This window comes from Neovison vison, chromosome 9 (genome assembly GCF_020171115.1).
Source record: "Neovison vison isolate M4711 chromosome 9, ASM_NN_V1, whole genome shotgun sequence".
NCBI classification, from domain to species: Eukaryota; Metazoa; Chordata; class Mammalia; order Carnivora; family Mustelidae; genus Neogale; species Neogale vison.
Window position 1 is genome coordinate 2644964 of NC_058099.1, and position 21519 is coordinate 2666482.

The 21519-nt window shown below is 66.9% G+C and overlaps 1 protein-coding gene across 4 annotated transcripts in view; it reads left to right on the forward strand.

Annotated features, from left to right (window-relative positions):
- The window catches only part of KCNT1 (potassium sodium-activated channel subfamily T member 1), a 50170-nt gene that overhangs the window by 7809 nt on the left and 20842 nt on the right, over nt 1-21519 (forward strand). Inside the window, exons 2-8 of one of the 4 annotated variants that reach the window (XM_044264521.1) lie at nt 17222-17301; nt 17927-18026; nt 20079-20135; nt 20793-20841; nt 20909-20968; nt 21099-21173; nt 21242-21325. In XM_044264521.1, the coding sequence (XP_044120456.1) occupies nt 17222-17301; nt 17927-18026; nt 20079-20135; nt 20793-20841; nt 20909-20968; nt 21099-21173; nt 21242-21325 (505 nt within the window). Of the gene's footprint in view, nt 1-17221; nt 17302-17926; nt 18027-20078; nt 20136-20792; nt 20842-20908; nt 20969-21098; nt 21174-21241; nt 21326-21519 lie in introns of those variants that run through there. The other 3 variants (XM_044264522.1, XM_044264523.1, XM_044264525.1) reach the window with 3 other exon arrangements.

Here is a 21519-nt window from a genome sequence, read left to right on the forward strand (position 1 = left end):
GACTGTCTCTGTCTCTGTGTCTCCATGTCTTCTCGGTCTTGCTCTGCCTCTCCAGCCGGTTTGTCCTTCGTTCTAGGCCCTTCCAGAGCAATTAACTAGGGCCTGGGAGCCGGGAGAAGGACCCCAGCCCTGTGTCTCCTTCTGGAGGGGAGTGTGGCCAAGAACTCCAGCTGAGCCTGGCAGGGGTTCTAATGCCCGTGAGGGGAGATGTGGCCCCATGGCCAGGCAGTGCCCCCGACAGCAGCGGCACCCCCCCCCACCCCCGCACAAGCCAGCCCTGCCACATTCCTCTGGACCTGCTGGGCGGGGGCGGGGCACACGGGTGGGCTGTGGGAGCAGCTCCAGGAAGACAGCCAGCCAGGGCCCAGGACTACCCTCCACCAGGTCGGCTGAATGATAGTCCTCCAAGGATGCCCCCGTCCTAATTCGTGGAACCTGTGAATGTGGCCTCTGATGGCAGAGACTTTGAGAGTGGGACCAAAGTAAGGATTTTAGGATGGGGAGAGGATTCTTCCTAAGCGCTGTCCCAAATGTCCTCATTAGAAGGAGGCAAAGAATGTTAAAATGGTAAATTTTGTTATGTGTGTTTTACCCCAATTTGAAAAGAGAGAGAGGCAGAGGGCGATTTTACACAGACAAGCTCGTATGAGGACAGAGGCAAGGATCAGGGGGACACGGTCCAAGCCAAGAGACATGGCAGCTTCCAGGGGTCACAGCCCTGCGGTACTGACCACGGACTTTGGGGCTCAGAACTGGGAGGGAACGGTCCCCACTAGGACAGCCGTGGGCACTGGAATGCACAGAATTATTGGGGGAGAGGGGCCATTGGGAGAAACCACCCCGTTTCCATCTGGGGTGTGCCCCGGCCCGCGGGCCAGCCCCACTTTGGGAAGCCACTGTCTCCCGGCAACACGTTCCCGGCGGCATGTACAGGGGACTCCCCGAGACTCACGCCATGTGCTCGGGGGCCTCTGGTGGTGCCCGGGGATTGGTGGAGGGCGTGGAGGGGAGTGGGGGCTGGGGGGCTCAGGGAGGGGAGCGGCGGCAGCTGCCGGGGGGAGCTCACCCCTCGCGACTGGTTTGCTCAGACCAGGAGTCCTGTGTCCTGTCTAGTTATTAGGATCCTTGGACTCCTCGTGATTCCGAGCAGCTCCCACCCGGGGCGGCCCCCCCAAGGTCTCCACGGCTGTCCAGGACTGTGATGGGATGGGAGGCCACACCCGGCCTCCCGGTACCCGACACGGTGTCAGCGGCTGAACTTCTAAAGTCACAGGTTGGGGTTCCAACCCCCCCGGGGCCTCAGAAGAGTCCTTGTGTGGAAGTAGGGTCACGAGGTTGTCAAGGGGGCCCTGCGCCTACACGACGGGCCCTTTTACAGAAGGCAGTTTGGAGGCAGGCCGAGGAGGACACCCCAGGGGCAAGGCAGGGAGGGAGCCGCGGAAGGGCTAGCCCTGCCAGCCCCGGCGTCGGGACACCCACTTTCCCTTGTCCGAGCCGCTGGCTCAGCGCTGCTTCCCTGCGCGGGGAGGGACTCCACTGTCTAATTAGGAAGACTCAGCGTGACCTTGAGCTGATCAGAAGGACATTCTCTGGGGGGCCCAGTCCCGTCGCATGAGCGCGCTGAAAGCAGGACATCTTCTCTGGCGGGACGTGGAAGAGGGGTCGGTTTGAGGCACGGGAACTCTGGCACCCAGTGCCTGGCGCTCCAGATGGGGGGCCGCAAGCCAAAGATGGAGGCAGCCCTGGGGAAGGGAGCAGGTGGCAGCCAGCGAGACCGGGGGCCTGGCCAGCCACCGCCCGCCGGGGTCTGGAGGAGTTGGAGGAGCTGCCGGCGAGAGAGCCCAGCCCCGTGGACGGGGCCGAAGCTTGGTGCGCCCCCAGGACAGACGGAGCCAAGCTGTGCCCGGACTCACCCTGCAGCACTGGCAGGGGTGAGGCATTGCCTGCAGTCCAGCTGCGTCCAGCTGCCCCTTCCAGGGCCTTCAGCCTGTCCCTCTGCCTCCAGTTTCCTCACACGCTGGCTCCTGGGCCCGAAGGCCTCGTGGACCAAACAGGAAGGACTTTTTAGTTGATGCTGTGGCCCCCACGTGGCCCCGTATCCTGCTGGGTTGGGGCTGGCTGCTCATCCCTGCTCTGGGCGGGCACAGCCCCCGGCTGCCCTGCACGGACCCCATGTGCGTCCAAGGACCGCAGCTCCAGGAGCAACCCCGCGGGGCCCTGCCACCTGCCTCCTCCGAGTATCGCCCCCAAGTGTCAACCACGCGCTTCTGCAGCTGCTGCTGCTGCTTCATCAAGGGGAGCTGGGTGTGTACCCTGACCCAGAACTGCTGGAAAGGCAGAAAAACGCGCACCGTCCTCTCTCTCTCGTCACCGGTTTCCCGAGCAAGGCAGCGTGTCCTGGCAGCCCCGGCCGTGAACCCGCAGGGCCGCTTTTCTGACCCTCCTTGTGGACACGAGTTCACCCGCGGGGCCACAGAGGCTCAGCGGAGCCCCCAGCACGCCCACACCCCAGTTCCCGGCACCTGGCGCGTGTCGCCACCACGGGCCGGAGGGCCTTCGCGGACGTGGTGAGGTGGAGGCTTTTGATGTGGGGGATCTTTGCTGTGGCCCTGTGGTGTCATAGAGTCCTCGGAGAAGGGAGGCGGAGGAACCGAAGCAGAGGTCAGCGGCATGAGGCTGGGCCCCGAGAAGTTGCAGAGACGGGGAACATCCCTCTCCAGAGCCTACAGAAGGAACCGGCCCTGCCCAGCGTGGAGCTGGGGTCCCAGGACCGTGAGATGGTAAACTCGTGTTCTCAGCCACTCAGTTTGGGGTGAGTTGTCCCGGCAGCGGCAGGAAACCCCTCCACCGTGATTTAACCATCACCTGTCCCGGTGCTCGCCGGTCCCTGCTGGCCCAGCGGGAGCCCCTCTGGCCGGGATCCCTGCCTTCCCTGCCAGCTTCTCTTCACGGCGAACCACACGCGTAACAGAAAACTCATCATCCTAATTGTGTGTAGGGACGTGGTTCAGGGCACACGCATGTTGGGCAGCCTTCCCCAGAATGTGTCATCTTCCTAAACTGTCCCAGTGAAACACCGTCCCCTCCCTCGGCCGCGGGCCCACGCCGCGCCCCGCGCCCCTCGTCTGTGGGTCCGGCCCCCCCCGTGGCGTTTCTGCTCACACAGGACTGGTCCCGCGGTGCCGGGCTGACCTCTGCCGGCACCAGACCTCCAGCTCTGCAGCGCTGCGCCCGGTGCCGGGACGCCCTCCTCTCGGAGGCCGCATGCTGCTCCGGGGTGCGGACAGACCGCGTCCTACCCTCCTTCTGTCTTTGGGCCCTTGAGCCGCTTCCACGTCCCGCTCCTGTGAGTGAGTCCGGACACGGTGTCGACGGCCTCCCGGAGACCCTGCTTCCTGCCGGCGGAGCTGCCGGCTCACGGGGAAACCGAGTTCAGCTCTTTGAGGAAGCTCCAGGCCCTCCCCCGGCCCAGCGACGGTGCCTGTCATCAGGACACGCCCCCGGGTCACCTCTCCCGACATGGGGCTGTGGGTGAGGATGCCGAGGACCCTGCAGGCACACCCCAGCTTGGCTTCAGAGGGTGGAGGCCGGCACCCGTCTGGGGGTCCCCGGCCCGCGCTCTGCCTGCTGCTCCTGTTCTCCCGAGCCCCATCTGGAGAAGCTCCTGCCTCTCCCTGGGCTCGAGGCTCTGGGGCCACCCTTCTTCCCTCCCTGCACACCTGTAACGTCCCACCCGCAGGCCTCACCTGCTCCAGGTCCCTCTCCAGCCCCGCCGCCCACAGCGTGCCAGGCGTGGGCGCCCCGTCCCCCACAAGACAGTGTCGGGCAGGCACGTGAAGGATGCCCAGAGTGAATTTGGTAACGCACCCCATCCGCTCCTCTTGTCGTCCCTGTCTGGGGGCATCACCGCCCACCCACTCCATCAGCCTGGTGGATTCCCCCACCATCCAGTCCTCCCGAAGCCTGGCAAACCTCCACCTGGGCTCCCCGCCTCCGCCAGGCCCAGCCCCTCTGGGCACAGAAGATGCAGAGCGACCCCTGCTCTGCGGGGCTGCTCCAGCAATAGGAGGAAAGCCGTGTTCGTAGTGCTTGGGGAAAGGGAGACGGCTCTTGGCTCCCGCCCCCTGCCGCAGCCACGCTTGTCCAAGCCCAGCAGGAGTGGGCAGTTTGGGACACTGCTCACGGTGTGCTGTGGCCAGGGAACTTGGTGCCCCACGCCTGGGGTCTCTGCTCCACGTACAGGAGACAGGCACCGTACAGTAAACTGGATGACCATCTTCCAAATAAATCAGAGCTTATGTAAGCGCTGCAGCAGGCCAGCTGGAAGGGCCCCCGCCACCCACTCCAGACAGAGCGGTGCTGACGGTCGCCTGGTGGTCCGTCCCTGCACATCAGCCGAGGGTTTCCGTTAGGCCCCGTCATACATAACACTGGGAAAACCCTCCCTGGTCCCCCTTACCATGGACCTCGGAAGCCATCGCCGCCTGTGGACCAAGTGCCCTCAAAGCCCAGGAACGGGAGAACACACGGTAGTCGTGGTGGACGCGGCCGTCCGGCCAGATGTGCGGGCTGTCCTGCGGTGGACGGGCGCGCTGGCCGTCTGTGCGCATACAGGCGGGCGCCGCGCCATCGTGGCCACACGACCACGAGCTTGTGTCCTGTCTGTGGGTGAAAACGACTCCCAAGGAGCCCCACGGCTTCCTTCCCCCCTGGTGGCCTGCCACCCGCCCTGCTCCTTACTGAGCAAAGGAACCACAGCATTGCCCAGAGCCCCGCACTCGCTGGGGGCAGCCGCTCCGTGTCGTCCCGCGGGAAGGGGGACAAGTGTCCGCCAGCTCCTCGCACCCCGCCCCAGGAGCAGGCGTGGGGCTTTGCCACATCAACACCTTGTTCCTTTGAGGCAGATTCCTGATGGGGGCACAGCCTGGGGGGTGCTGGGGGTCTGCCGAGACCCCAAATGGCTCTGTGCCAGACCGGCCTGCCTCTCCATGTCGGGGGAGGGGCCGGCAGGGGCTGCGGGTTCTGAGGCCTACCGTCCTTCCACAGACCTTCCAGAAGCCAGGCAAGCTGGAGCCCCCGGTCTGGGTGTCAGGGTTCAGGCAAGTCAGGAAAGCCTGGAGCGCTGGCCGCTGAGTTCAGCCGCTCTTCTCAGCACCTCCTGCCCCCAGCGGGCTCCAGCCAGAGCCTCGACCCCCCCCCCCCCGGCACCCACACCTGCCTGCAGCTCCCCGGCCAAGCCCAAGCGCCTCACCCGCCTCACCTGCCGGCTCCTCCGTCTGTTTCTCCCCGCCTCCGTCTCCTGGGGAAGCCACCTCCGACCTCCGTGCCTCATCTCCCCACTTAACAAAACTGAAGCTTGCACTGTCTCCCGGGTTGTTCCCGGTCGCCGGGGTGACCCGAGCCGTCCCCAGCGGGGCACCGGGCGCGCAGACGGGGGCTCCACAAAGCAGCTGCTTTGTCCAAAGCAGGGCCCTTGTACCTGGCACGGAGCTGAGCCTAGCACACGGGCCCTGCTCAGCGAGGGCCCCTGCGAACACCGGATGGCCCTGTGGGATGGAGGGAGGCTGGGCAGGCAAGATCAGGCATGTCCCACCTGGCGGGTGTGGGATCACCCAACCTGAGCCAGCGTGGGTTTGGGGGGCCTGGAAGGTGGACACAGCTCCCGCAGGCCATCCAGAGCCCCACCTGAGTCCCCAGGACCCGCAAGCTGCCTGGGACTTGGGCACACAGCTGAGCACCGAGCTCGTGGGCTCCAGCCGCTCTTGCCTGCGGAGGTGAGTGGCCAAGAGCCACCAGCTGTCACCGCGCCACTACTGCTCCCCTCCCCCAGCAACGCCGTGACTGTCGTGATTCTTACTACTACTTCCGTTACAAGGCGGCGCTGGCCCCTGGGCGCTGAGACCCCTCCCGCCGGGACTCCCCCGCGCGTCCGGCCGCCCCCCCCCCACGGCCTCTCGGCGCCCCCCGCCCGCCCGGCCGGGCCGATCCACTGCGGCGGCGGCGCGGGGAGCGCGGGGCGGGGCGCGGAGATGGGAGCGCCGCCCCCGCCGCCTCCCGCCCGTGCGCTCCCGCAGGATGGCGCGGGCCAAGCTGCCGCGCTCGCCGTCCGAGGGCAAGGCGGGCCCGGGGGGCGCCCCGGCCGGCGCCTCGGCCCCGGAGGAGCCGCACGGCCTCAGCCCTTTGCTGCCGGCCCGCGGCGGGGGCTCCGTGGGCAGCGACGTGGGCCAGAGGTAGGGGCGCGTGCCTGGGGACCCCGCGAGCCGCCGGGAGGGGCTTTGCTTCTGCCGCTCGCATCTCGCGCAGGGACTCCGCTGGGCTGCACCTGCCGCGTTGCCTGCAGCCCTGGGGAGGGGGGCGATGACTGGGTTCCCCACTGGGAACCCTCACCCAGGCACGCGCGGAGCCTGTGATTCCCCCCTCCCCCCGCAACTCCCTTCTGCTCTCAGTAACTGGTACGGTGGGCCTGCAGGTAAGACTGGAGGGGGAGAGGAAAGAGAGGACCCGGACACAGTGCCAGGTCGCTCGAGGACCCTGCCCTGTCCTGGCTCACTGAGCCCACACTCCTGTTGGTTCTAGTGGCTGCTTGTCGGGAGGCAGGGCCAGCGTCCTCATCCCCACTTCAGAGGCGGGCAGCATGAGGCCCAGAGAGGTTGGGGGCCTGGCCAAAAGCTGCATAGCAGATTGGAGCTGGGACATAGTCAGGTCTCAGGTTCCCTGGGGATGAGTGCCCCAAGCTAGTGGCCCCCAGAGTGCAGGAGGTCTGTTTCCTGGGGAAGGGGCTCTCCTGGCGAGAGGGCATCACAGGTCCTTCCCCGGTTCCTCTGAGGGCAGGGGGGCTCCCCCATCTCACGGGCAGGGGACACGCAGCACCCCCATCTCACGGGCAGGGGGCACGCAGCACCCCCATCTCACGGATGAGGACACTGAGGCTTGGACTGCTAGCACTAGTACTTAGCCAGCACCTTCTGTGTGCAGGAAGCCCTTCTAGATGCTGCGGGAGGAACAGAGATGAATCAGACTCGCCCTGGTGTAGGCACACATCGTGGGCACGGAATCCTGTGTCTGGCAGAGAGGAGCAGGCTGGGCCAGGGTGAGGAGAGCGGGGGCTCCCCGGGCTGCTGGTCTTCGGGGAGGGACTCCAGGAGGGCGGCAGGGGCCCTCCAGGCTGAGCCAGCAGCCAGGGCCGAAGCCCAGGGGCAGGGGCGCCAGGCCTCATTAAGGTCAGGGCGGAGGTTGGCAGGGAGTTGGCCTGGCAGATGGCAGAATCAGGGGTGCCTAGGGAGTCTCTCCCCTAACCCTCCCACCGGGCTGCAGGCTGTCCAGGCCCCTCCCTGCCTTCACACCCCATTTCCGGCTCCTTGGAGCTGCCCAGTGGTTACTCCCAGTCCCTGGAGCAGACTGTCAAGAATGGAGGCGAAGCGTGTCTAAGAGGCTCGGGCAGCTAATGGGCAGCCTGGGTGGGCAGGAAGCAAATGCTGGCCAAAGCCCTGAGGACGGCTCTCTCCCCTCCATCGCTTCTTGGACACTGTGAGGGGCAGTGATTCTTGAGGCTCTGGTTACAGCCAGCCCAGCCCTTGGAAGAGACTGGCTCCCCTTGCTGTCCCTGTTCCTGCAGGGACGCGGAGATGGCAGGTCCTGCCCAGGCTGCATCTGAGCCTGCAGTGCAGAACGGGAGCTGAGATGGCCAGGCCACCTCCTCCAAGAAGCCCTCTCCCATGCCCACACTCTCCTGCCTCCAGTTCCGTGCTGGTGCTTAAGTGAGGGGCTCATTCTGTCCCCAGCAGCCCCTGAAGTGTGGGACCCATATCAGCCTCCTCACGCAGAGCAAAGGGCACTTTCCAAGGCTGCGTAGTATCAGGGCCTGGAGCCCGGCTGCCTGTTGCCCCCAGACTTTAGACACATGCTACGAGGTTCATTCTGGACGGGAGCAGAGAGCACCCACAACAGGTTCCTGAGCAGAGCAGGCCTTGCAGGCCTCCGTAGGCAGTCAGATGTGACCGAGCACCCGGCACCCAGGGTCCGGGGGCTGGAGACGGTTGTCACAGGGAGCGAGGGGCCGCGGCATCGGAGTCGGTCTCACCTGCATGCCTGGGCCCACTGCGGCCATCCAGAGCTCTTCCGGCCACTTGGCGGCATGAGCCTTCCGCAGGGTGGCCCAGAACCTTCTGGATGCCTCACCAGTGCTGGGGAGGCCGCGGGGCCCAGGGAAGTCCTGCTCCCAGCCCCATGCCCAAGCCCCTCACCCACCCACTCCCAACACAGTGCTCCCTGGTCACAGGGATGCTGTGGGCCCGCATGGGTTCCTCCCCAGCACACACCCAGCCTAGGCTCCCTGGGCTCAGAGCTCATGGGTCTCCTCCTTTTTCCTCTGTCCCTTGCCCCCTCAATGCCTTGTGAGGCCAGGTGTGGGAGGGGGACAATGGTTAGAGATTGGATCTGGGGGTTGGAGTGATGCAGCCCGTCATTCAAGAGCTTCTGAGCAGGGGGCCCAGTGGACCCTCCACAGGCGTCCGCGCTGCTCTGGGGCCCCCTTGTGCCCCCAGCAACCCCAGGACCAGGTGGCCTTGTTCTCTGGGGCCTCCTTGTGCCCCCAGCGACCCCGGGACCGGGTGGCCTTGTTCTTCCCAGGTGCTATGGCAGGTCAGGGAGGCTGACCTGGAAAGGCAGACAGGGTGGGAGAGAATGGGCCTGATTACTGGGAACGCCCTCCACCGGGGTTTGGGTTCTGCACCCAAGGAGGGGTCCCTGGTGTATCCTCGGAGGGGACGCCTGGCGGGGCAGCCTGGAAGGCGTGAAGGCAGCACCAGTGAGCAGGGAAGGGCTGCAGATCTAGGAAAGAGAGTCGGGGGCTGTGGGAGTTGTGGGGAGTGGGGCGGGTGTGAGGGGCGCCCCGTGGGCAGCTGAGTCTGGGGCACCTGGAAGCACAACCAGGAGAACTCCAGGGGCAGGACCCTCTTGTGGGTCTGGGTGCTCTGAGGGGAGGGGAGGAGCAGAAGGTCAGAGGCCAGAATGGATATCAGGCCCGGTGTGAGGCGGCAGGTGGAGGCCAGGGTGTCTGCAGGGCAGAAGGAGAGGAAGGGGGTCCCCAGGGAGGAAGGGGAGCAGGAGGGCCTGGGCGGAGGAGTCCTACACTTGGCCGTGCCCCTGTCTGTGCCCCCCCCCCATTGGTAGTTCAGGGGAGGGGACATCCTGGGGCGGGGATTCTCTGAGCTGGGCTGACAGGCAGGGTTTAGGGAGTAGAGGGGAACTCCAGCTGCCCGCCACGGCCCTCGGGGGGCGGGGCCTGCGGTGTGGGGGCGGGGCTTGACGGGGGCGGGGCCGGAACAGGTGGCTGCCTGCGCCGGGCCTGGGTTAGCTTCCCTGTGAGCCCAGGTGGGGACGGCATTAAGCGGCCCCTGGGCGCAGTCTGTCCCTCCCCGCTGCGTCTCTGACCACTGAGGAGGGGCCTGGAGGGGCAGGGCCCATCCCCGCATGCAGGGCCCCGGGAGCATCTGTGAACTGGGGCTGAGGAGGGAAGGGGAGCAAGGACTTGCAGAAAACACCTTCACTCCGCGCTCCCGCGCAGGCCCGCGGTGCGCCAAGCCCCGAGCGTCGCGGCCACATCTGGGGGTCCTCGGGGTTCCAGTGTGGTCCTGCTTTCCTGCTGTTCTTCCCAGGACCCCTCGTGTTTGCCCTGACCCCAAGCCTGCCTGTCTCAGTCCAACAGCGGCAGGCAGATTTCCCTCCCCCCAGGTGCACTCGCCCTCCTCCCCTTCCTGTGGCCCTCATGCTCCTCCAGGAACCCCAACCCTCCACACAACCCCCCCCAGGGCCACCCACTCTCCATGAATTCCTGGCTCCACCACCACGGCTGTGGCCCTGCCAGACTCCTGGGACAGCCCCAACTTGGGGCTTGGGGCAGTGCCGGGGCCTATGAAAGGGAATCTGAGCAAACATGTAGACTCTGCCGGAAGCACCCAGTGACTCCAGGCTGAGGCCTGGTGCAGCCGTGGCTCCCGCTGCTCCATGGGGGGCCCAGCCCCTCCGCACACCCCATCCAGACCTTGTTCCCAGAGCGTCCTGTGGCCTCACCTTGCCCACCCCAGCACCAGGAGCTGCGGGCTGGGCGCTGGGAGAGGAGCCTGCCCACCCACAGGGAATGGGTGGGCGGCTAGTGCCAGCCCATGGTGAGGGACTGCCCCAGCCCTACAGGCCGGCTCCTTCCTCCTGCCTGTGGCCTTGGGAAAGAAGTGGTCCTCCCTGAACCCATGTTTCCTCTTCTGGAATGTGGCTGCTTTGAGGATTAAGAGCATGTCATCAGAGAAGAGTAGACTTTCGGCACACACACACAGACCCCCGCCAGCCCCCCAGGGGCCGGTTCCCAGAGCTCCACAGCTCCCACCCGCCTCCCCTCCAGCCCAGGCCCAGCCGTGTTGGGGTCAGTTGCGTGTGGCCAGGCTGGCAGAACCCTTCCGCAAGCGGCCCAAAGGGCAGCCACCGTGTGGTGGTTGGTCAGTGGAGGGGGTGCACCTGGGTACCCCCTAAGAAGCATCAGCACCCAGCCTCAGACTGTCCTCTCTCTGGGAGGTCAGTGTGCAGGGCTCATGGGCTCTGTGGCCCATAGAGAGCCAGGGAGAAGAGGGCAGGTGGGTGGCCATGAGACAAAGGAGCCCTGACTGTCGCGCCTTATGTGGGAACTGGCCCTCGCCAAGTCGGCTTCCCAGGTGAAAAGTGGGGCTAACAGTGCCTTTCCCTGGAGCCAGGGTTGTGGTGCCGGGGGCAGACGTGGCAGGAGCAGGGACAGTGAGCACTCGCTGAATGGGCTGATTTCCTAATCCCTGGGCTGAAGGAGGGTGGCCTTGGCCTTGGGTGGGGTATGGCCTGGGCAGGGGACGCATGTGCCGGCTGCTGCCTGCGCTGTGCTGATTTCCAGGGCACTGAGGTCTCCGGGCACGGTCACTGCCCCGCTGCAGGCTGCGTCCCGTGGGCCCCTCTGCCGCCTGCGGGCTCTGTGGGTCGGGGAGGGGTGCGTGCCCATGGGTTCGCCCCGCTTCCCTCGGGCCCTGCCCAGCGCCTCCTTGAGTGTCCGTGACCCGCCTGGTCCAGGAGTCCAGGCCCTCCGTCCATCCGTCTTCCGTGTTGACGTGAGCGCCTGTGTCTGTCCCCAGGCTTCACGTGGAAGACTTCAGCCTGGAGTCCTCTCTGTCTCAGTAAGTGCTTGCAGGGACGCCCGCGGGAACGGGCAGGGGTCCTGGCCCCCACGGCACCCTAGGGAGACAGGGGCTCGGGCCCTGCCAACTCTGGCGGGGGGGAACTCGAGGCAGGAGCAGGCACAAGGCGGCACCGGCCACCCCCTCCCCGCACCAACAGGAGATGTGGGCCTGAGGGCTGGAGCGTGGGCTGAGTCCCCGGGGCGGTGCCCTACAGTGGGAAACAGGGCTGTCCGGAGGCGGGGACCCCCAGCCTCTGCCTGGATGGGGACAGGCACGTAGACGACTGCTGGGACCCTCCTGCCTCACCCAGCCTGGGCCATGTGCGCTGGTCCAGGCCCTGGGCACAAGGCTGTCCCTGGGCTCAGCGCCGATCTAGGTCAGGTGGAGGGTGGCTTTGAGGCCGGGGAGACCTACGTCATCCTCAGAGTGGCCACATCCTGCCCAGGCCCACGGCGTTCGGTGTGGCCACCAAGTGCAGCCTGACTTCATCCATTCACACGGTCGCCCTCCCTCAGTGCATCCCGCTGCCCACGCTCTCCCTGCAGCGAGGCTTGGGGCTGGGATTCTCCAGTCTGGAGTGTGGGAGCCAGGAGGCCGGGCCGGCCCAGGCCCCCGTGGTGCAGTGGGTAATGGGGGGGGTCCACTGCCCGCAGGGCTCTCTGGGGCACCCCAGGCTGCCCGGGGGATGTGGACTGTGTGCAGCCCCCCGAGGGGCCGAGGCTACAAGTCCTACCCACCCCCCAGAGTCGTCACCGGTAGAGCAGACGCCCTGGGCCACAGAGGCCCACAGAGGCTCTCCCAGGCCCCCGCCCAGCTGAGGGTACCCACACCGGGCCCTCCCCGACAGGCACGCAGCAGGCCCCAGGCGGGACCACCCTACCCGAAAGGCCCAGGCTGAGCTTCTCTGCTGTTTTGAGAAGCCACTGTCCACCCCCTTCTTCCCCTTCCCCCTGCTGCTCTGCTCCTCCAGGTTGCCCACCCAGGGGTGTCCCCGGCAGTTGGTCCCTGGCCGCGGGCAGGCGCTAGAGGAGAGCTTTCAGCTCCGGTGAGGGTTGGGGCACGGGAAGGATGTGGCCACCCGCCCTCCACAGGCGGGTCTGCAGGCTGGGGGCTGGGGGATGGGAGTGGCGAGGACAAAAGCAGCCTTCGTGCCCCGCCGCCCCACAGACACCCCAGCCAGTGCCCTGTGCCTCCACACCCGGCTCCGCGCCCACAGGCCTCAGGAAAAGCTGGGGCGCGGGGGAACCGCCAGCCCCACATCTGTCCTGCGCTGGGCCCCTGGGCTGCTCACCTGCCCTGCCCTTGGTCAGAGTAGCTGGCCTCGAGCTTGGCAGGTAGGCCTGGGCCCCGGCCTGTCCCTTGCCCGTCCGTCCGCGGGTTCTGGTGTGGAGGGAGCTCCCGGGCACCTGCCGGTGGCGCCGGCCGCACGCGGCGGCGAGCCAAGGGAAGCGGGCAGTAGGATCTCGGCCCCACGGGAGGGCACGGTTTTGTGGCCACGGGTTTGGTGTCTGGCCACCCTCCCCTCTGGCTGACGGCAGGGCCTGCCTCTGGAGCTTCCCGGCACAGGCCATCCATGCCGGAGCCGCCTTCCAGGGCTCCCCAGGGCCTGCCTGTCGGTTCACCCGGCAGCCCACTGGGCATCGGGGAGATGGACGGCCCCCTGCCTCCCCTCGACCGGCCTCGCCACTGGACAGCCACCCTTGCCTGGTGGGTCCTGTCCTGGCACGAGGTAAGGGAAGTTTGAGCTGTTTTGCCGGCACAAGGGGGGCTGCATGGGTCCACTCCAGCGTGGGCGAGACCGTGGGGCCCAGGAGGGCGGTGGGCCTCCCTCAAACACGAGCTGGCTGGGGATGCGGCAGAGCAGGCTGGGGACTGACTCTCCACCCCAAACATTCACGAGGCCCTGGTCTCACGGGGATCCCAGAGACCCCAATGCCTTGACCACTGGGTGGTCCTGGCCAGTCTCGGGCCTTGTGAGAACTTCCTCTCCGTGCATGGCGGGATGAGTGTGGTTGGGAGTCTCTGAGGCCCCCACAGTGGGACTCAGCGAGATGGCCCTTCTGTCTGCTCGGCCTGGACCCGTCCTCACCAGCCTGAGAGCCACTCACCTCTGAGGACTGAGGACTGTCCCAGGGACGGGGCCCACATTTAGCCCGTCCGGTCCTCAGGGCTGGTGGCCCGACCCCAGCTGTCTGAGCCTCAGACTCCCCGCAGCCTCTGGGCCCCAGACCAGGCCCACCCGCGGCAAGCCTGAGGGACACCCCTGCCTCCGACCTTCTTCCTGGGCCCCTGGCAGCGGGAAGCAGGGGCCTCGGTCATGCCCAGTCCTCCCCTCCAGATGCATAGAAAGGTCGACCTCTTTGCTCGTCCCGGCCTGTGGTGTCCAGGCGGAGTTTGCTGGCCCCTGGGGGCTGAGACCCCGCCCCAAGACCACCGCACCGTGTGTGGGTTCCCAGGGCCCCTCTCCCGGCTCTCCCGTGGGCGGCTTCCTGGGAGCTCGGTCCCCAGCCCCTTCCCAGGGCCTTGAGCCACAGTGGGACCAGCCATCAGGGGATGGGGTGGCCCCAGCCAGGGTCACAGCCCTGCCCACGGAGGGCATCAGCCACGCCCCATCTGCAGCCACACGTGCGGACTTACGGCCCAGGGCCCATCTCTCTGGGGCAGTGTGAGATCCAGAGCGGGCCACTATGGGCGGCCCGAATCAGTCCAATCCGGGGGGTGGGGGTGCCAAGCCCCAGGCCGTGCACAGGGGCCATCAGTCACTTAATCCTCCATCCGGGAATGAACGCTTTGCCAGATTTCCCAGGAAGCAGCCTGAGACCCAGAGAGGGCAGGTAACAGCCCAGGCCTGGCTCCCTCGAGACAATGTGGCAGACGGTCCCGTCACTGTTCCTTCCCCAGGTGAGGAGGCCTGGGCTCAGGCAGGGGCGGGTGAGCAGCCGGACAGCAAAGCGGCCTCAGGAGGGCCAGACTGTCTGTGGCCCCGGGGCCCCTCGCGTCTTCTCGCCAGCTCGCCGAGCCCAGAGCGCGTCCTTCAGCCGGGCCCAGCCTGCGGGGGCCCTGGGGGCTCGGGGCCGGGCAGCTGGGCCCGGGCGTTTCCTCCTGCGACCGCCCGCGCCCCCTGGGCCTCATCGCACTCATCAGCACCTGTACCTCGGGGTACGGACAGCTCGGAGCTCACTCTCGCGGCCGGGCTAGAAGTGGGCAGCCGCAGCTCATGAAAAATTAAAAGCTCAGGCGGCTTCCTATGCTCCCCAGCCCTGCAGGCTTGGTCCACGAGGCCACGTCCACCAGCCTTTTTTGCCTCCATCCACAGGCCGCTGGCTGCTGGCCACCGACCGCCTTGGGGGCTGTCCTGATGGGTGTCTGCAGCTGCCCCACAAGGGGACAAGGGCCGGCCAAGGAGTGATTAGGGTTCCACTTCTCAGGAGCAGGGGAGGGAAGCAACGGTGTCCGGGGCCCAACAAGCCTCCAGGGACGGCGGTCCTGACCCCGTGGGCCCGGGCAGTGGGGGACCATCGGGAAAAGCTCCCGCGTAGTAAGGGGCTGGTGGGAAGCAGGGGCAGGGGGCCAGGTGGGGTTAGGGTCGGGGTGCCAGGGAAGGAGCTAGGGGCCCCCTGGGTTTTCCCGACAGAGAGCGGGAAGGACCTAGGGACTCTAGCCTCCTGCCCTTTGTCTCACTTGCTGGAGTCCAGCCTTCCAGAAGGAACAGGCAGGGGAGGCAGAAGTGCTGGGACCCCTGGAAGGAAGAGAACAGGGGCACTCAGGAGAAGGCCCCGGGAGGAGGTGTGTCTGAGGTCTGATGTGGGGGAAGAAGCTGCTTCTGGCCTGGGGAGGGGCTGCTTTAGGGAGCAACACCCCAAGGGGCGATGCTGGAGGGCAGCGGGGGGATCGTAGGAGAGCGGGGGTTTCGAAGTCACCTTGCACAAGCCAGTCTGGTGGGCGTCAAGAGGCACCGGCGACCAGCCCTGGGGCATCGCACATTCAGAGCTGGGATGTGGGATGGCCAAGGAGTCTGGGGGAGAGGGAGGGGACCAGAGCAGGTGGGGGTAGGAGGGCAGCACAGTCCGTGCCCTGGGAAGCTGAGGAGGAAGGTGCCCAATGGCTACCAGTGCCCAAGGGCAGGCAGGGCCTTGCTGGCCAGGGACAAGCCAGAGTGGACGGCACAGGTGGTGTGGGGAGACCCATGTCAAGGCTTCGCTGGGACGGGGCCAGAGTGGCGGGGAGGGTGTGTTCCTGAGCTGGGTGCTATGGGGCCCTGGGGAGACCCTCGGACTTACTGAGTCACATCTGTCCTCCTGACGTGACCAGACCGGGCACAGGCCCCACCGGGCTTGTCTGACCAACTCCCCAGAGAGACTGTCGGGGGCCCCCAACCCGGCACCAGGTGACAGCTACAGGGCAAGATGGGATTCAGGGGCCCTGAAGGAAGCCCAGAGAGCAGGAGGCAGCGCTCCAAGGGGAGAGAGGAAACGAGCCTGTGCGGGGGTCCAGTGGGGTAGGAGGCATATGCTGGGGTACAGAGGGTATACTGGGATACCGTGGGCGTGTGCTGGGGAACAGAGAGCGTGTCAGGGTTTAGGGCTTGTGCTGGGGTACCATGGGCGTGTGTCAGGGTTCAGGGCGTGTGCTGGGGTACCAGGAAGTGCACTGGCCACTGGCTCTGAGGTTGGAGCGCCCTGGTCTATGGAAGCTTCTTCCTGCTGCTCGGCTCCAGGAGTCCAGGTTGTGGCCGGGGGACCCTCTGCACCGGACGCAAGAGAGGAGAGGGGCCCACACCACCCCTGTCTCCTTTGGGGCCCTTCTTGAGCCCTGTGACCGGCAGAGGCCACAGTGGCCAGCGCCGAGGCCCCCAGACCAGAGCAGGGCAGGGAGGTGCGGGTGCCCAGTCCGAGGCCCCTCCCGAGGGCCCACGACCAGGGCCGGTGCGGACGGCCTCCAGTCTATGCCGCGTGTACTCTGCCCAGAGCAGCATTTGGGGAACGAGGACGGCTGCAGACGCTTCCTGGAGATGCCGCCCAGGCCCCACAGCCCCACCCCGTCAGGGCGAGAGCAGGGCTAACTTCTGCCCCGGCGGCAGGGGGGTGCCCAGAGCCTCGGTTCACAGCCCACCCGCCATGTGACGGAGCCCCTGCCCTGGTGGGCAGTGGCCAGGAGGCCAGCAGGAGGACAGGCTGCCTGCCATGGGATCCCTGGTCCCAGGACCACGCCCGCCTGTCCTGCTTGCTGTCGTCACTGGAGTTTCTATGCCAGGGGATCCTGAAACCCCCGCCAGGCCAGCGCGCGGGGCAGAGCAGCTCCGGGGGGGGGGGGGGCTGTGTGAGGCCAGAGCTGTGGCGGCCAGAGGCCCATTGCCCCAGGCCCTGTGTCACCACGGGGGACCAAATGGCCCTTCCCCACAGCGACTCCCTCACCGATGTGCTGACTGCTACGGTCCGTCCCAGGACACTGGGAGCCTGAGCAGGACTGGGGGCCTGTGGGCATCGGCGAGCCCGAGGGAGGGAGGGCAGCCGGGGCTGGAGGGACCCTGTGCTGGCTGCAGGGGAGGTCACGTCTCCCGGCCCCTCTGTGTGACCATCCTGGAGGCTGCAGCAAGTCTCAGGCCACAGCCACCAGGGGCCATCAAAAAGAGCAACTGTCAGCTTCCAGAACATTCTGCATAGATGAGCTGGCATGTTTTGAGCCCGTGCTGAAAGCCACACAGGGTGCATTTAACCCGGGTGAATGACTGCCTGCGACAGCAAGGCTGGGGGCTGTGGGTGTTCACACTCAGGGCCTGAAGGGCCCTGGTGGGAAGCAGGTGGCTGCTGACCGGCCCCCGCTCTGCCCACTGGCTTTGCAAGGGTGGGGCGGGCAGGTCTGCCAGGACCACACAGGTGCATGGATCACTGGGGGAGGGAACCCTCCTTGTCCTGCTACGCCCTCTGTCCGTCTGTTTGCCCAGCTCCTGAGGTGCAGGGGTAGCTGGTCTGGCCCCTTGGGGAGCCCCCGCTGGCCAGAGCCCCCCATGGCCCTCTCCCCGCCCCCAGGGTCCAGGTGGAGTTCTACGTCAATGAGAACACCTTCAAGGAACGCCTCAAGCTGTTCTTCATCAAAAACCAGAGATCCAGTGAGCAGGGGCGAGGGCAAGGCCTGCGGGGGCAGCAGTGTTGGGCGGGCAGGAGGGGGATGTCACTGAGCCAGGGGGCTTGTGCAGGGCAGGGGCTTAGGGCAGAGGAGGGGCTATGCCAGTGAGTGGTGGACGCAGGGCAGGGTGGGAAGGCCCCTGGTCTCAGCATTGGGCCCTGGAAACTGTGGGGACCCTGCCCCCTGCTGGACACGGGGCTGGACTTGGGGCCCTCCTACCCGCCCCCTGCAAGTTTCCCTGCTCCCCTCGGTGCAACCCCACCCTTCCCCTATAGGTTCCCTCCACCTGCTTCCCCAGCAGGAGCTTGGCCACCTCAGACTCTTCCTGGCACACAGGATGGTGGCGGTACCCCCAGGGCCTCACCCGTCCCTGTGCCCCCGAGACTCCCATCCTCCCGTCCGAGGAGTGGGTGGCCCGGGGAGCTGTCTGCACCCCCATCTGTAGGGCAGGACAGTAGCAGCCCCCGGCCACGCAGAGCAATCCCTCAGTCCCTGGGGCAGCCCAGCCCAGGGGGTCCCAGGGGCCCGGGGGACAGGGGAGCTGTCGGCAGTGACTGTCACCGCGGGACTCCAGTGGTGCCGGAGCCCTGACGACCCCTCCCCCGCAGGCCTGAGGATCCGGCTGTTCAACTTCTCGCTGAAGCTGCTCACCTGCTTGCTGTACATTGTCCGCGTGCTCCTTGATGACCCGGCCCTGGGGATTGGATGGTGGGTGATGCAGGGGCGGCCGCTGTCCAGGGCCAAGGCCGTGGGGGTCTGCGGGGGGTGTGCGCCGGCATCCAGCCCAGCCCGGCCCCTCGGGGACTCCTGCCTTCCCTGTGTCCTCACTCAGGGTCCTGCTGACCAACGGGCTCAGCGCGGGGACAAGGGCGCCCCGGCCGTGGACGGTGGCCGGCTGTGCCTCCAGTGGAGCACGGGAGGGGCTCGGCCAGCAGCTCGGTGCTAGCTTCGGCCGGGGAGGGGGGCAGGACACATGCCAGCCCGGGGCTGCACGTGGTGCCATGACTCCTCCTGGACCCCTGTCCCTGGCAGGGGGCACCCGCCGCCCCCCCAGGTCTGGGCTGTCACGCAGGCTCACAGATGCCCCGCGTGGCCTTGCTGCTTCGGGTTCTGCTGGTCGCCCTTGGGGAACGCCCGCTTTTCTCGCCGGCCGGCTGGCGGAATCATGTCTCTGTGCCTGGCGGTCTCAGGGACACCTTGGGTGGCCCCTTCTCTCCCACGCTGGACCAGGGGACAGGGCCCTGGAAGAGGACACCCTTCCTTTCCTCTGCCGTCCCTGGGCTTCCGACACCAGGGCGTGCGGCTCTGGATGATCCCGTGTCCCCTGCGTCTCCTCCGGGGCCACTTTCTGAGCTTCGTCTCCAGCCCAGCCTGTCTTCCCGCGTCGGGCCCCGATTCCCGGAGCTCCCCTTGCCTTGGGCAGGCGCAGCCTTCCCGCTTCTCCCGAGGCGGCGTCTGGAACCAGGCTCTTGCTTGCGGTTTTCTCTTTGGCTCGGTTTCTGCTTCTTCCGAGCTCGCGCTGAGTCGGGTGTCCACAGCCCCACGCGAGGGCCGCAGAGCCGGATCGGGCGGGCTCAGCCCTGTCTCCGGGGGGACGGGCTCCCTCCGCAGAGCCGGTCTTCCTGACTCTTCCCTGAGGGTAGGGGCAGCCACCGGGCTCCCAGGCCGAGCCAGGGAGGAAGCTGGGGCCCAAGGACAGGGCAAGCCGCCCTTCACCCCTGTCTGCCCCAGGCCTAGTGTCCCCAAGCCACACACTCAGCTCCCTTGGAACCCCTCCTGCCTTCACCCCGGGGGGCTGCACAGATCCGGCTGTGGGGTGTCGGGGAGAAAACTGAGGGCTCTGACTCTCAAACCGCTTTCCTGCGTCCACGTCACCTTCTCCCATCCCCGGCGCACCCTGAGGCATCTGGTTCCACAACCCTACATGGCTCGGGTCTATTATATTCATTGTCCAGTGCCCAGCATGTGGCTGGGCAGGGGGGAGGGCAAAGGGATGGAGGAGGGGCCGGTGGAGGGATGTGGGGACGGGTGGGTAGGGGGGCGGATGGATGAGTTATGAACGAGTGTGTGGCGGTTGGATGGACGGATAGACAGACAGGTGAATTACAGACAGCCGATGGAGGGATGGTGGTTACACGGACGGTGGATGGTGGATGGACGGACGGTAGATGGGCGGGGGTGGGGGGCTCCGGTGGGAGGACAGCCAGCCGCATCTACGGGCTCAGGGAAAGAGGGTCACTTGGAAGAAGAGGAGGAGGGAGCTGCCTGTCACCACGGGGCTCTGGGAGAGCGAGGTCCCCTCGGTCAGGGCCCCTGGCATTGGTTACATCCTGGGGCAGAATGAGCAGGCCTGCCCCGCCCGCCCCCCTCCCCAGGGGCCGGGCATCCAGCGGCAGCGGAGAGCTTTGTTTCTGGGAGGGACCCAGAGACGTGCGACTCCAGCCGTCAGGGTGGGAGCTCGCTGTCCGTGCCCGGCTCTCTCACATCGTCCTGCCGTGTGTGTGGCAGCTCCGGACTCCGGGAGCCTCCGCGCTCCATCTCCGACCCTCCCCAGACCCTCCTGTCAGACCAGGCCGAAGCCCCAGCTCTTCCCTGGGCTCTGCCGTCCCTGTCCCAGCGTGGGGTGCTTTCCCACCCGCCGGCCTGGGGGTCCGCGGGCCCTGGGTGTGGTGCAGAGGGCGGTCCCGTGGTGTGCGCCCGCGGCAGCCTTGGGAAGCGTGTCTTCGGGGCCTCGGCTGGGCCTCCTCTCTCTCTCCACAGCTGGGGCTGCCCAAAGCAGAATTACACCTTCAACAGCTCATCCTCTGAGATCAACTGGTGAGTCCCCTGGTCCAGCCCCTCGGCTGGTACGTGGCCTTGGCCCGCGCGCGGGGCGGCACCGGGTTGCCCCTGGAGAGCCCCTGAGGCCTCGGGGCAGCGTTAGACTTAGAGGCCCCACCAAGTGACTCGACTCAGCAGCCCCCCACTCCAGCTCAGCCCACAGACGGCGGCGGGGTGGGGGGGCAGCAGCAGGGAGGGTCCTGAGTGAGGCGGGGCTGCTCCCCTGTGTGCCACGTTCACCCAAGGAGAGCCGTGGCCCCAGAGCGCCCCTGATGCCTGGTTCAGAGTTTAGGATGCGTCCCCCAGGGCGCGGCCACCCCCTGGGTAGAAGGGCTTCTGGCTCCCTGCTCACTCAGTTTGTCCCCTCCCCAACTGGACTGCACCCCCCGAAGCAGTGGAGGAAGGGAGCCCCGGGCTTGGTGAGCCCCAGTGAGCCTGTCCAGGGTGAGGGACCCCCCTGAGCCTGCAGCCCTGCCCCACGTCCCCAGCTTCGGGCCTGGCCTCCTCTCCTGGGGAGCCTCCCCTTCCCCTCCTGTCCTTGTCGCCTCCGGGGGCAAGGCTGGTGCCCTCCATCCTCCCAAGGAGCACTCGGGTCACCAGATGCCCGGGGGGCTGGGGGACAACAGCCCAAGGCTCACCTCCCTCCCTCCCCAGGGCGCCCATCCTTTGGGTGGAAAGAAAGATGACTCTGTGGGCGATTCAGGTGAGTGGGGGCGTGACTCCGGGGGGGCCTGCTGCCCCTCGCCCCACTCAGGCTCCGCCCCTCCTAGGTCATCGTGGCCATAATAAGCTTCCTGGAGACCATGCTCCTCATTTACCTCAGCTACAAAGTGAGTACCCCCACCTCGCCTGACCCTCCCCTCTGACCCCCCACCCCACTCCTGGCCGGCTTGTCCCCCCCACCCCGTTTCCTGACCTCCTGGCTGGTTTGTGTCTCTCTTCTGCCACCACGGCGCCCAGGGGAACATCTGGGAGCAGATCTTCCGCATCTCTTTTGTCCTGGAGATGATCAACACGCTGCCCTTCATCGTGACGGTGGGTGAGCCCTGGCGGAGCGGGGGGGCTCCCCCCAGCACCAGCCCCCTGATCCGTCTCCTCCACAGATATTCTGGGCGCCCCTGAGGAACCTGTTCATCCCCGTGTTTCTGAACTGCTGGCTGGCCAAGCACGCCCTGGAAAACATGATCGTAAGCCGCAGGCCACACAGTGGCCTGCCTCCCCGGGTGTGAGCTCCCCAGGACGCTCCCGGCCTGGCAGGGAGCTGGCCACCGTCCCTCCGTGCCCAGGAGGCTGGGCTGAGGCTCGGCAGCGCGCCACCTCTGTCACAGCGGAAGGCCCGTTTCGGCCCTCCCGTCTCTGTCCCGACCAGGACCCACGGCGA